This window comes from Neophocaena asiaeorientalis, unplaced genomic scaffold (assembly GCF_003031525.2).
Source record: "Neophocaena asiaeorientalis asiaeorientalis breed wild unplaced genomic scaffold, Neophocaena_asiaeorientalis_V1.1 scaffold246, whole genome shotgun sequence".
Lineage (NCBI taxonomy): Eukaryota > Metazoa > Chordata > Mammalia > Artiodactyla > Phocoenidae > Neophocaena > Neophocaena asiaeorientalis.
In genome coordinates this window covers 4,290,517-4,305,749 of record NW_020174551.1, presented here as the reverse complement: position 1 = coordinate 4,305,749, position 15,233 = coordinate 4,290,517, and the positions used below count along the sequence as shown (strand labels likewise).

Here is a 15,233-nt window from a genome sequence, read left to right as displayed (position 1 = left end):
TATTAAAATATTGTCTCTTCTCCTCTCCCAGGTTCTGAAGCCAGAACAAAGAAGTACAATTAAATTCTTCTCAGGAACAGGATAGGCCTAATCAATATCAGGAATTGTGGGTTTGGTGGCTTTGAATCCTAGTTCCGTCTGCTGCCTGCCACGTCACCCTTGGTCCTCTCATCTCGCCAATCCTCAGTTTCCTCATCTGCACGGTGGCGAACTGCACACTTAACAGGAAGGGGGTTGGGGAAATTAAATAATGTTTAATATGTGAGAGGCCTGGCTCTTGGCAGGGACCAGTGAATGTTTCTTTCTTTCTCTCTGTGAACTGAACCCTTTATAGATATGAACATACTTTGAAAATTATTATTTCATGTAATTCTCACCTCACTGCTGAGAGGCAGGTATGGAGGTCCCAGCATTATTATCTCCAATTTTACTAAAGAGGCAGCGGAATCCCAGATGCATTACAAGGTTACTCAGAGTCAGAGAAAACCCAGGGCTTCCCAACTGCTGGTCAGATGCTTTAATACTGATAATAGTCTACTTAATCCTGGGCTTCCTTCTTTGGGAACTGTAACAGACTCAATGCCCTGAAAATTTTTCCTGGCGAAATTATTATTCAAGTGTCCTTGAATCATTGCATCTCGAAACCAGCTTGTGAGCCCTTTGCAGCTCTCCTGCTGGTGGTCAACAAAGCTGGTGTCAAGGACTCTAGGCCCTAGGACTTGCCTCCCGAGGGGCCTGCTCCATCTTAGGACAACATCTTGAGCCCAACATTGTTTTGCTGTTACTTCTTCTCACTGAAATCCATGCTGTTTTTTCCCCACATGACCACAGGATTCAGTGGCGGTGACAGCCATCCTCTGCTTGGTGGCATGTGCCCACACCTGCCTGCATAAGTAAAACGCAGGGCTGGCCCCAAACCAGGGGCAGGGGACTGTTCAAAGTACCTGATTTCAGGCAGGTTCCTCTGCCTTGATTTGAGGGTACCAAGTGATAACTGCCTGTGTGAATGCTGTGAGGTGGAACTTATTTCTCATTCTTCACATCTTCTGGGCATAACATACATACTCTTTGATGTCAATGTTGAGTATAAGCATATTCAATTCTGTATCTAGCATTAATTGGCATTATTGCTATTTTCTTCCCTACTACCACGAACCCTGATAATTTATTAAAATTCCTGGGGAAAAAAAATCTCTACCTTAATTTATTCATCAATTACCATTTCTTTTTCAAAAACAGATTTTTAGGGCTTCCCTGGTGGTACAGTGGTTGAGAGTCCGCCTGCCGATGCAGGGGACACAGGTTTGTGCCCTGGTCCGGGAGGATCCCACATGCCGCGGAGCGGCTGGGCCCGTGAGCCATGGCCGCTGAGCCTGCGCTTCCAGAGCCTGTGCTCCGCAGTGGGAGAGGCCACAACAGTGAGAGGTCCGCGTACTGCAAAAAAAAAAAAAAAAAATTAAAAAAAACATGGTTCAATTTTTACGTGAACCCAGATGTACTCTGGATCAATCGTGTTTCCCCATGTCTAAGCGTGATATGGATTATCCTATAAAATGAGCTAATAGCATTGCCTTCAGTGTTATCAATAGGTTTTTAAATTTGAGGAGGGTTCCACGTGTAATAACTGAGAAATGAATGAGTCTCTCCTATAGCAACCTGTGCCTGCCTCTGCTATAATACTGTGCTGATATTATCTGCTTCTTGTTTATCTTCCTCTTAGATTATAGGCTCCTTGGAAGGCCAGGGATGGAGATGATTCATCTCTGTGTTCTCAGTGCCTAGCACAGTGTCTGATATACAATGGATGCTCAATATATGTTGTCTGAAGGAAAGTGGATGATCATTGGGAGAGAAAGCTTTATGTTGGGTCCACAGAATGCAGGTGGGAGTGAGGGGAAGGGCAGAGTACTGGAGAGTCAGAAAATATTCCTGCAACAGACTGGATGAGTGCACAGGGATGGAATTTTCTAGAAGGAGCTGTGCTGGATGCTTAGCTAATGTGGTAGGCAGTGCTTTTGATTGGATAGGACTCAGTTGGGGTCTGCAGGGTTGAAAACATGGGACCCGGAGCAGGGCTGCCTGACTTTGAATCTTGTTTCTGCCATATTCCAACTGTATGTCATGTGAGAAGTTACTTCAGCTCTCATCTGTAAAATGGGATAACACTACCTACTTCTTAGATTCGTTTTTTGAGTTAAATGAGTTCTTGCATGTAAAACTTAGAACAAAGCCTGGCATGGAGTAAGTGTTCATTTATGTTAGCAATTGTGATTATATACATCTCTTTCCATTTTCCTTTTCTGCCTCAATATTTTTATTTCTTACCCTCATCCCCTGAAATGTGTACTACTTCCAACATGCACCAGGAAAAAATGAATGAAATGTCCTGTGACTAGGCAGGAAATGCACCAATGAAATGTGTAGACTGAATTGGACAGCCTGTATGCCTTTCTTGATTTGAACTCTCCATCCTTTGCTGTACAATCCTGAGATTTGTGTCTTTCTACAAGGCACTCCCTAAGAATCTGGGAGCTACCGTGTCAACGAGGAGAAGGTCTATCTAGGGGGAGCTGTTAACACTGAACATTTGCAAGAAAAGATATAGTCTTTGGGGCAAGGACTGGTCTGGGAGTCAGAAAGTCTAGCGTGTCCCCGTGAGTCTCATGTAGAAGCAGGCTAAGTTACAATTTCTGTGAGTCTTGAAAAGGGTGGACTGGAAAGCGGACCTTAGGGATAACAATGCCTTTCCTTCTATAAGGAAAAGGACGCCAAAGTTGCTGGATGAAAAAGTGTAATACAAAAGCATTGTGGACACTAAATACACAAAAAATTATTGTAAAATTCCTCACTTGCAGCTTCTAGAGGCTCCATAAATATTTTATTATTTCCATAGCAACTATCAATTTGCTATATATGTTGCCTGGAGCAGGACAAGGATTTATCTGTTTCGTTTGCTGTTGTATCTCAAATGCCCAGAAAGTGCCGGACACATATTAGGTAGTAGATGCTCATTATGGGTTGAATGAATGAATAGTGGTAATGATGATATCTCATCCCAGGAAGTACCAACCATAATTCTTCAAGCCCTGAGGGAAGAACTAAACTGTTGCTAAGTAAACGAAAAGGATAGTTTCATTAATGTAAGTGTTTTGGGATGAACCGTGTTCCTCCAAAATTCATATGTTGAAGTCTACCCTCAGTACCCCAGAATGTGACCGTGTTTGGAGACAGGATCTTTAAAGAGGTAAAATGAGGTCATTAGGGTGGGCTGTAATCCAACGACTGGTGTCCTTATAAGGAGAGGAGATTAGGACACAGACTGCATGTAGAGGGAGGACCATGTGAAGACACATAGAGAAGATGGCTATCTATTGACACAAGCAATGAGAAAGGCCTCGGAAGAATTCAACTCTGCTGACACCTTCAGCCTGGACTTCTAGCCTCCAGAATTGTGAGAAAATAAATTTCTGTTGTTTAAGCCATCCAGTCTGTGGTACATTGTTGTGGTGACCCTAGCAAGCTAATACAATGAGTAATGAATCAAGGTAATTATTTTGAATACTTGTAGCAAAAATCTTTTGTTTTGCTCCCCAGAATCATTATCTTATTCAACTTTTTTTTTTTTTTTTTTTTTTTTTTTTTTTTGCGGTACGCGGGCCTCTCACTGTTGTGGCCTCTCCCGTTGCAGAGCACAGGCTCCGGACGCGCAGGCTCAGCGGCCATGGCTCATGGTCCCAGCCGCTCCGCGGTGTGTGAGATTTTCCCGGACCGGGGCACGAACCCGTGTCCCCTGCATCGGCAGGTGGACTCTCAACCGCTGCGCCACCAGGGAAGCCCTCTTATTCAACTTTTAGGTTTTCTTTTTTTCCTTTTTGAGACACTCCTCCCCTCCCTCCTATGAGTTCCTGTGGCTCCAAGCTGGGAAAATCAGAGTATTCCATTCCCCTGGCCATGGCGATTCATTTGCATACAGGCATGTGACCCAAGTTGGGCCAATGATTTAGAAAACAGAAGCTCATGGCTATCTTGCAACCATGGGGAAAGAGCCTATCTAAGAGGAAACAGGAAAGCAGAGCCCAGCCATGGAGAGAGACAGATTTGGGGCAAATACATGACTCTTAAACAAAGCCCCACCTTGCAGAGCTGGGATTGGGGTCGTCCAAAGAAGATGTAACCTAAGAACTTTGGATCAGTGAGTTTAGGAGGGTGACCCTCACAACCTTGGAAGTCCCTGCCAGTCTATAGCACTGGATAGTGCCACCATCAAGAACCCCATGAGTATTTGGTTTCTTCTCCTTTGTTTTTGTCTTTCTTAGTCACTTCTTATCAAGGGCCTGGGACGTTGTCCTCGAGGGTAGGATGAAGGATCTGAGATCCTTCCATGCCAAGACTTGCTTTGTTCCTGATCAATTTCATATATTCCAAGGTCATATATTTCCTGTTCATTCACCTCCGAGGGGGCAAAGAATGGGGAGAAAGAAGGTTTTAAGCCAGAGGGCTGTGGGATGAAAAGGGGGTCAATTCGTGGATCATTTAGGAAGCGTCTTCCATGTGCCAGGCGCTGTTAGATGCTGGGGCAGGAAGGCATATTGCAAAGATGGACAAATGCCATCCCTACCACAGGAGCTCTCAGTACCCTAAGCTGGATACAAAGCTGAGCTTGGGAGAGTAATGAACTCCTAGAGAGCAGAAAACAGGGTCAGACATCCAGAAGAGGATTGGCAGTTGCCTTCTAAATGGTTAACTCAAGAATTAGTCTTCCCTGTAGTAGGAATATCAGCTCTACCAAGTGACGGTGGTAAAACAGTAACTATTATTTTAGCTACTGTCAAGATAAAATGAATTATATTTGCCTGTTTTATGAGTGGTTCAAGGTTATCCTTTCTCCTCTCTGTTCCCTGTCCTCCCTCAACCGAACCAGACACCCAACTGATTTGTCCCCGATGGCTGCCTGCGATTACTGTCCTAATTTGTTCTCTCTTCATGTGCTACAAACTGCCTATTTTCTGTCCCTTCTGATAAAGCAAGATCTCTGAGGGACTTCTGAAGCTGTTTTTGTACCATGCAGAAGTGCATTAACTGGAATTCCTGTGTGTGTGTCTATAAAACCCCTAGTCTTCTCAGTGTGAGAGCACCTTCAGGAACGGCGTCATGTCGATGTGCAGCTTACGCGTGTAAAATTCTTTTCTGTTTGAACATATCAGCCCTTTATTTATACAACTTTGAGGCTCTCCTGTCTTCTGAGCTGCTGCCTCCAAGGACTGCTGGGCTCCCTGTGAAGAGAAGCAGAAAGCCCCACTTTCATAGGAATGATACACAGTGTGACAAGAGCTAGTCCGAATCCCCAAATATTTATAGAAAGCAATTCTTCATCGTTGGAACACTAATTGTAACACCTATTTTTACCATGGAAGACACAGGGGATCCATATGTATAGAGAATAACCCGAGTTTGGTTAATAATTCATACCTGGGGTTGGCGTAATGGGAAAGTGGGAAAAGGGACCTTATGTTGGAGGGTAGTACTCATTTTATTTAATCCTCTCAACAACCCTGCGAGGCACGTATTGTTATTCCCATTTTGCAGATGAGGAACTGGAGGCTCTGGGAGGTTAAGTCACTTGCCCAAAGCCATACAGCTGTTAAACGGTAGAGCCGAAATCATGGACTGCCTAAAACTCCTTTTTTAATGAGGCCTTTTTTGATACATCTACAGCTTCTATGAACAGTTATCAAACCTGCCTTGCAGCAAATAAAGTTATATCAAGATTCCAGTTTATTCCCAAATTTAAAATGTATTTGGTGTGTTAGAAAGAGTGATTTGAACAAATCTAGCAGAGAGGGAAGGAAGAATGGGCCGTTGGAGGAGTCTGGGAGGCCCTGGGGGCTCTCCCACCTCCTGTCGCCACAACATGCAAATGGTGTCATGCCTCAGAGCGACAAAGTATAATATGAACTTGCTTTCCAGCCCATGCCCCATACTGCAACCTAGGTGATCTTTCTGGATGCAGACCGGACCACATCATTCTTCAAAGGTCCTTACCCTCAGGATGAAGGCCAACCTTCTTAAAAGGCTTATAAGACCCTTCCTGCCTGGCCCTGGACTGTCTTTCCCATCTCATTCCGTCATTCAACAAATATTGATTGAATGCTTGTTCTATGCCCAGGAGAGAGGATATGGCAGTGTAAGAAGCAGACAGAAGTCTTCACTCTCAGGAAAACTGCGCATACATCCTACTGAGGGGGGAAAGAAGCCAACGGGTGGCACGTAAGTAATGTCTGAAGGTGATTCGTGATGTAGAGGGAAAGAAAACAGAGAGGGGAGTGAGGAGTAGCTGGCGAGGGTGGGTGGCGGCGGCAATTTTAAGCAGTCAAGGGCCCCTCTTCCCACCTGCCCTGGCAAGAGAGCAGTGTTAGCGCAAAGCCCGCAAGAAGGCGAGGGAAGTTTCTGTGGGGCTCTCTGCAGGAAGTTTTGACCTCGCTGTGGGAATAGCAAGTTCAGGGGGCTGCCATCAACACTGACCCTTGCTTCAGTTCCTGGAGCAAGGCTGCCCACGTGCCCTTCCCTCCCTGGGAAACACACCCCTCCCTTCTAACTCCTCTGCATCCTTCAGATCTGGCTCATCTGTGCTTCCCGTGACAACCCAGAGAACTGAGCCCTTCCCACCGTTGCCCAGAGTGATACTCATGCTTGTACAGCCACCTCTCCTCCACACTAGACTGTAAGCTCCATGAGGGCGGGAACCACAACTATCCTGTTTCCAAATAGCTGCAGTGCCAGGCACAGAGTCTGGAAACGAGTACACACTTGATACATACTTTCAGAATACACACTTGATACATACTTGATACATACTTTCAGAAAAAGAGGAATGATAACATTACCGGCAAGCTACATGTTATGGCCCAACTTAGTTAAAATAGGGAGGGCAAGATTCCGAAGGCAGCAAGGAAGATCCCATGTGCTGCAACTAAGACCCGGCACAGTGAAAGAAAGAAAGAAAGAGAGAGAGAGAGAGAGGGAGGGAGGGAGGGAGGGAGGGAGAGAGAGAGAGAGAGAGAGAGAGAGAGAGAGAGAGAGAGAGAGAGAGAGAGAGAGGAAGAAAGAAAGAAAGAAAGAAAGAAAGAAAGAAAGAAAGAAAGAAAGAAAGAAAAAGAAAGAAAGAAATAGAAAAAAAAGTTTAAAAAAGAATAAGGAGGGCAAGAAAGACAGCTTTCCAGGACGCATGTGCTGACCTCCAGAGGCCTGTCCTCTGCGTAGCACTGGCTCCTCATTCCCAAAGAGGAAAGTTACTTGTTATTTTTCAGGGCTGATTTCCTGGGGTCACATACATTAGTGTGCCATGAGATCACCCTGGGTGTGGATTTGATAATTTCCATATTTTCTAAGAGACTAACTCACGGATGGCTGTCTCTCTGGGCGTAACTCTCCTTCCCATCACATTTATATTACTTTTAAGTGTTAATGATGAATTAACAGTTTGTGGGTCCCCACAAGCAGCCATCATTCCGATGAACACCCACACCCTTTTCCTTTGTTTTGAAATGTGGCTAGAGAGAAAGGTTCTTCTGGACAAATACATATCCAATTTTTTGTCATCTCAGCTATATATCTGATTCACTTCTCAGAGTGAGACCTCCCCTCCCTGTTTCTAGATCAAATGAAAGCGTTTGGTCCAATCAAGAATCAGACAAAGTATTTCAAGCTTTCTAGCTTCCGAAACCATGCATGAATCACTGGGTGGAGTAATAGAAATCAGACAATACTGATTTGAGGGAAATTTCTCTATTATCTCTAAGAGAAGATTTTGTGTTAGGTGGGAGGACAAAAGGCACAGCCAAGACTAGTTCCAATGGCTGGAGTTACTTTAACTCCTTATGTGGGGCTCAGATTAAAGAGTGGGGAGTTGAGAGGCTTTGAGAAAAGTCTCTCCAAATCACTTGACCTATAAATCGTTTGATAAAACAATTCTCTTGACTATGTGGCTCATCTCCCTAACGTTTAGGGGCCATCAATTCTGGCTTGATGGAATGTTTCCAGTGAAGGCTCTATAGTCACTGGAGTGTGCAGTACTGTTTTTGCTTATTATGATCAAGTATTTGAACAAACAAATGATAGTGAAAGGGGGTTTGGGAGACGGGAGGAAAGAAGATTAAATACTTAAAGAGGTTTCTGGGAGGTAGTGGTAAGAGGAGAGAAAGAAAGTTGAAAGCAGGAAAGAAAGCTATGCATTGGGGTGGTTTTTCATTTCACTTTATTCATTTAACTGATATTTATTGAGTGCTACTGTGTGTGTCATACAAACAAACACATGAAAAAGAATGATTTTAGATGGTGATAAATCTGTGAAGACAATGAAATGGTGACAGGATGGAGTTTGGTGGGGGAGGGGATGGGGTTTGCCCTTGGGTGATCAGGGAAGACCTCGCTAGGGAAGTGACATTTGAGCAGAGAGCTGGGTGACAAGAAGGGGCCAGTCCTGGAAGGATCTATCTTTAGCAGTCAGTGTAGCCTGTATCTGATTATTCAGAGGGGTTCTTTGAAAAGGAAAGTAGAATTCCTGATATCTAGACCTGTTCTGCCCCAGCCTTCTGACTCCATCCCGGACCCTGTGAGGTACCCCTCTGTTTTCTAGGTGGTAGAGCCATCATAATCGACGCTTGTAGCTCTTAAAGATGGCAGAATAAATAGTAAAAGGGAGTTAAGGCCTCAGGGAGTAGAGGGGAGAAGAAAACACAAAGAAAGGGAAGGAAAACAGGGCAAGGAGAAGAAAGTGGAGATGCCTGAAGCTTTTTCGTTTTTTTCTGTGTACGCTTCAGTGGGAATGATTACAAAACTGATGGCAGGGTGAGATGCTTAGCAGAAAATCAAAACCCATTCCTTCACCTATATTGTATTGTAAATACTTTAATATTATTATGTTCTGCTAAAAACACCTGGAAGCCTTTCTCTTCAGGAAATGAAACAATAAAGATTAATGAGTTAATTTGGTAAACCTGATTTGAATTGCACAGAGGCCCTTGTGTAAGTGCTTGGCATTTAAAAAGTTATCTGACATTTAAAAGGAGATGACTGTTAATGAATTCAAGAGCTAATCTTATGCTCCGACAGACTGAGCCATGGGAAATCCAGGTTTACTATCTTGCTGTAAACATAATGTGATTCACTTGAAAGCCAGAACAAAAGAGAGCTATCGGCTGTTTACTAATATCCATTTGCACACATATGTAACGTAGTAAAACTAACAGAGGACGTCCATTAAATAAAATACATATCATTTCCTTTCTTATCCTTGGGTTACACTATCTGAGCTACAAACTCAAAGAGAAACCCTCTCTCCAACAATTTTTCCTCCGCCTTTCAAGTTGTGTATTTTGAAGGGTCACCAGCATGGGTTGGCTCTGAAGTCACTGGAACATCTTACCTTAAGAAGGAAAAGGAGATTCTAAACCCAACCAGCTAGATCTCCACCTACGGGTCCCACAGAGCCACCACAGACACAGATCTGTTGCAGGCAGCTCTTTACTTCTCCCACTGCTTTCTAATTGGGGTTCCCCATCCCGGTAGCTGTGGCTTCGTGGTTCCAAGAAGAGCTATGGTCCCTCATTAAGGAGGCTGCAACACTCTTGCTGTCTGTCTCCCACACAGCTCACAGCTTCATTCTGCCTGAGAGCAAGCTGCCAAGAGTCTCTGGGAACCTGTGGGCAAGCTTGAGCTGGAGGAGGAAAACAGAAGGAAGGAGGGCCTCTGTAGCCAAGACCTGAAATACGCTACACACCCCACCATTATCTTAACGCATGGAGAGTGGGGTCGGGAGGCCTTTGCTGAAACCCTCATGTGGTCCATCAAGTTGTCACATCAAACCTCTATGCACACAGGGCGTTTGTCCCCTCCTGTGAGCAAACAAAAGGAAAAGAGTCAGAAGCTTCTTTGGACCACCGGGCCCCCCTCCTTGGCTGAGAGTCTGTCCTTCCACTTTCCCAGAAGATGAGGGTCCGGGTGGCTCTGAATCCCGGTGGGGATGGAGAAGTCACTGAGGGTGGGGACCAAATCCTGGAGAAGGTCACTCCTGCCTGGTGCTAGGAGCTCAGGGGTCTGGCAAGTTCCCCTGTGCTTGGCCTTCCCAGGCCCTGTTATTTCTTGCTCTTGGCATTCTGTGGAACTAAAAGTGGGCCGTAGGAATGGGGACACAGGTGGGGCTGAGTGGGGCATGGAACTCTGCTGGACTCCCTATGGCTGGGCTTCCTGGGGAGGGATCTGAGTGGGCCAGGGGCTCTGTATACACTCTCAGCTCAGGTTGACATGGAGGGGACCCAGCCCGTGCAAGGCCAGCCACCTGGCCACCCTGAGTCCCACTCTGAGAACTTCTCTCTGTTTAGGTTTCCCTGGCCTGGAGGAGCAGGAGAACTTTAGTCTTCAGAAGGCCAGACGGAACATCAGGATCTCAACTCAACAACCTGGGCTGCTGCATGGCCTCCTTCTGAGGAGCAGACGGGACCCCAAACCGCAGCGTGGTTCCATCCTCCGCAAGTCTGCCCAGTGGTCCATGTGCCTGTCTCCTGCGTTCATCTTGGCCACCTGACATCCTGGCCCACTTTTTGTGTTCTTGAGGCAATTTGGTGCTGGTGAAATGGGCTGAGTGGACAGTTTTAGGAGGGCTCCACAAGGAGGCGTGGTGGAGGTACAGTTTTGTTGGAAACCAGAGAAGAGCTTTCTCGTTCCCCTCCTGTCGCGAATTTTAGTCTTCATCCACTTCATCCTCAACTCTATGGAAGGAGATTTTTACATCCTCCTAAGCATTTACAAATTAGCCCAAGAGCTAGCAAACAGTGGACCAGGAAGAGAAACACAGCAATCTCTAGTCTTAACGTCTATGAGAGACTCATGTGGTGACTTTTGTCAACTCGTTAAGCTTTCTGTGCCTGAGTTTCTCTACCTCAGTGTTTTCCTCAAGGAACTTTTGAATAATGAAACCCAGGAGACTTTAATTCCAAGGCTTCAACTATCTGGAAGTAAATCTTATCTAATTGACATTGTTCTAACTGACATTGTCCTCAGTTTAATTAAGTGCTTTGTTGACACAACAGAATCATTGTTTATCTGGCTTAGCAGAAGCTGGAGGAGAAAAAATGTAAGCCAAAATAGTGACCTCATCTGCCCCAGGGGAGATAGAAGATAGAGCTTTTTCTGCGAGGGGGTGTCTGGCTACATTCAGGCCGGAACTCTGCCTGTATTTGAGAGATGACACATCCTGTTTTAGACTTAGATGGGGAGATGGGAGGTGGTGGGGTGCAGGGTGGGAAATCTGAACAAGTCCCCAGCTCCTTCTAACCCCAAACTTTAACCCCAAACTGTGTGACTTCCTTGTTATGTTGGCTCCCGTGTGACTTTTCCAATGTGACAACTGAGAGACAGGGAATCTCAACTTGCAAACTGATTTCATTGTAAAAAAAAATGAAATTTTCACTAGGAAAAGAAATGTTACCTGTGGTGCTCTGATTCCCACATGGGCCCATAAAAACTTATCTAACCCATAATTTAGCTTGGCTAAGGAGCTGAACTAGTCCTGGTAATGCTGGAATAGCAGAGGGCTGGAAGAAGAGAAAGAAAGATATCCTTTTCTTTTCTGCCCCCTTCCCTTCCATTGCCCGCCTGTCCTCTGACCTCTCACTGTTCCTGGGCAGCCATGTGCTGGGGGAGTTGGGGCGCTGCTGGATACGGGGTCCTCACTACAAAATTCTCTGCTTCACCCCCCTGCCCCTCCCCCTCCCCTCAGCCTTCAGCTGTGCTCCCATAAGGGGTAGGGAGAACAATTAAAAAACAATCCACAATGAGATATGAGAAACCCTAAGGAATCTGCAATAGGTAGAATTACATAAAGTAGTGAAACAAAATTCCAGACAGCATGGAGGATATTTGAGGTGTCTGGGCTTGGGGGTTGAGGGTGGGTGGAGTGGAGGAGGGGCGAAACGGTAGGTAGATTGACTTGTAGCCCTTTAAGTTATTCCTGCCATTCAAGCTTCTCCTCTTCTACATCTGCACCCTTAGGTTGTACACAAGCTCCGAGTTCCGTTTTACAATAGCTTTCAAGCAGAGGGCGAGGGAATAGAATGATAATTCCTATTGTAATTTATCAGGATTGCCTAGTGACAACATTGTGCTAATCCTTTTCCATATGTTGTTTCATCTAATCATTGTCACAACCCCATGAGGAAAATATCATTGTCCTTTGTGGGTGAGGAAATTGAGCCTCAGAGAGGTTAAACAACCTGCCTGAAACCACACAAGTCAGTGTGGAAGAAGCTGGGATCTAAAAGCAACTTTGTGGGATTCCCAAACCAGTAGGCCTTTTGGCAAGTGCAGGTAGCATGTTAAATGGGGCCCTGTCTGTCATGACATCTGTTTCCTCATCTGTAAATGACAATAACTGTACCTACCTCATAGGGCTGTTTTAAGGATTAAGGGAGATAATTCTAAATCCTACACATAGGAAACCTCAAATACATTGGCTGTTATGACCATTTAAAAAGACCCTCTTGATAATGGAGGGATAATTATTGAAGCTTATGATAGGTACATGGAGGTTCATTATACTATTCTCTCTACTTTTGCATGTATTTGAAATTTTCCATAATAAAAATAAAAAGAAAATCAGGCACATATGTGTCTGGTTGGATCTAGTAGCCAACAGATCAATAAATACAGACTTACTGGAATAAATAATAGTTGCAGTGAAAATTCAACAAATAAAAGTCTCGACTTTGTAATTAAAAACAAGTCCCTCTCAGTAAATTATCCTTAAATTGTCAATGGAGTTTTTGGTTTGACAAAGTAATCCTGTGGGTAAGATTGAGCCAGAAGATGAAGTTTGCTTAGATCTTCAAAAAAACTTTTGAATCAAGTTCCCCAACCAAAGCTATTTACAAAACCAAGGAGAGCGGTGGGGCGGGGCGATGGAGGGGGCAGGCTGAGGGGGGAAGAGCATGGCGCTGAGGAAATGCTGTGCCATGCCTTTAGAAATGAGAGACAGGAGGATAGAAGGTGGGGAGGAAAGGGAACTTCTCCAGGTGAGGAGATGCAGATGGTTAATTCTCCCAGGTATTCCTGCTAGGCCCAGTCTCACTTATCAGCCTCCAAAAAGATCTCCAAGCAGGATGCCTAGTGACACATCCAATCTGCACAAGACCCAAAGCTTCTCAGAGACTGAAACACCAAATCATGGCAACCAACAGTAGGAAGTATTCTGAGATGGTGTGAGGTGTTAGAGAAACGGCAGCTGAACTTCTGTATCATTTCACTGGAAAGAAAAGAAGTACAATCTCCAAATCCTACTTAGAGGCTTTTTTCCAACCAGGGCATGGACCTTAATGTCAATAAGAGATTTATTTGTCAATTTTTCTTTTTTTGAGGAGCTACCGTGTGCCAAGAACTGTCCTAAACATGTGAGATGCTAGGGTGAATAAAGCAGAATAAGAAAAAAAAAAAATCTGTCTTTAAAGAGTAGTAGCTTGCTCTCTTAGAAAACAGCAAAAAAGTTCAACAAAAGGCAGGGTATGGTTCAGAAGGACACTGAAACAAAAGGCTACCTTTGTACCTTGCACAAAAACTTAGTGTGTCTACAGGTGTTCTATTTTTCTCCTGAAAGAAGAAGGCTGAAAGGGGAGATGAACACCATCTGTGAAACCACCAAAGAAACAGATGGGGTAAACACAGGTTTATTCAACCTAAATCCTTAGTGCGCTAGAATTACAGGCTACTCTTTGAAATCCAAAAGAGGTAAATTTAGGACACATAAGATCAAATATGAGTTTATACTGTTGTAAACTCATGAAACCTGAACTCAAGAGACAGTATAGGTCGAAAGAGAAGTGGCTTTGTGAAATGGGAAAAGGGGACATAATTTTTGTTTAACAGGATTTTTAGGACGCTACCAAAGTTCTAATCCCCACAAAGCAAAAAAACAAAACCCAAGATAAAGGAAGTGAGAAAGGATGTTTGCTTTCTCTAACAAAGGGAGAAAACCCACAATGTCAAAACTCGTGAGCCGGTTTCTTATTTTAAACAAAGAGATGCAATGATTCTTGGGGAATCTAATTGAAGTGTGAGCTTCTCCTTTGATACTCTTTATTGACAACCTCTCTGCCCTGACAACTCCATAAACCAGTGGGCTCAGGGCCAGTCTTGTCCCAAGCTTACACAGATGGATCTGAATGGATTAGAGAGTTTCATACTTTGAGATCCAGACTTTTCAGAAAAACAGGTGAATTTGTCGCCTCCCACCCCCACCAAAGTCTAGGATCAGAGGAGAAAATGCTGAAAAGGGGCTGAGATCCTTAGAAGGAGCATTCTGATGGTCTGACCCAATAATCTAATAAAAACCTAATTAATGTTAAATAATTTCAACTAACAGTAGTTAAAAAATAATGGAACTGTGGTGTTGACCCTTGTTTCGCGTGCTGTTTACTGTGACTCCTCATCATTTTAAGCTAGACTTGAATAAAACCAGCTCTCCTCATGATTCATTTTTCCTCCTTACAGGAGGAATTTTGAAAAAAAAAAAAAAAGAAAAGAAAAACAATGACAAACCAGGAAGACAAAATAAAAACAAAAGACTCAACCCAACATAGTCATAATTTCAAACGAGCATGACAATTTCAAACGAGCATGACTGCACTTTTTTGCAAGCATTATTTGCAAGTCTTTATAGATACAGTATTTTTTGTACATAGTTGCAGTCATAATTGACATCACTTTGATTTCTACTTTTAAAATGAAATCGGTAGTTTGCAATGTGGGGTTGGGCTGGGGTGTGTGTGATTTTTGCCTTCCAGGGGACGTTTGTCGCAGCCTCAGCGGCCATGGCTCACGGGCCCAGCCGCTCCGCGGCATGTGGGATCTTCCCGGGCCGGGGCACGAACCCGCGTCGCCTGCATAGGCAGTAGGACTCTCAACCACTGCGCCACCAGGGAAGCCCTGGAGACGTTTTTTGACTGTCACCAATCAGGGGGTTGTGCTACTGGCATCTAGTGGGTAGAGGCTAGGGATGCTGCTCAGCATCCTATTGATACAATGCACAGGAAAGCTCCCCACAACAAAGACGATCTGGCTCAAGACTGCAATGGTGCTGAAGGTGAGAAGCCATGTGTTAAACCTTTTGTATTAAATCACAGTATCTATGATGAACAAGCATCACTTTAATGCCTGAATTAAACCCCTCACAATTTAGTCATTTC

General features: G+C 44.4%; 1 protein-coding gene across 1 annotated transcript in view; it reads right to left on the bottom strand.

The window, feature by feature from the left end:
• KIAA2012 (KIAA2012 ortholog) overlaps positions 1-15,233 on the bottom strand; it is a 113,373-nt gene that overhangs the window by 37,664 nt on the left and 60,476 nt on the right. Inside the window, exon 14 of the mRNA XM_024757369.1 lies at positions 5,136-5,273. Coding sequence (XP_024613137.1) covers positions 5,136-5,273 — 138 coding nt within the window. The remainder of the gene's footprint in view (positions 1-5,135; positions 5,274-15,233) is intronic.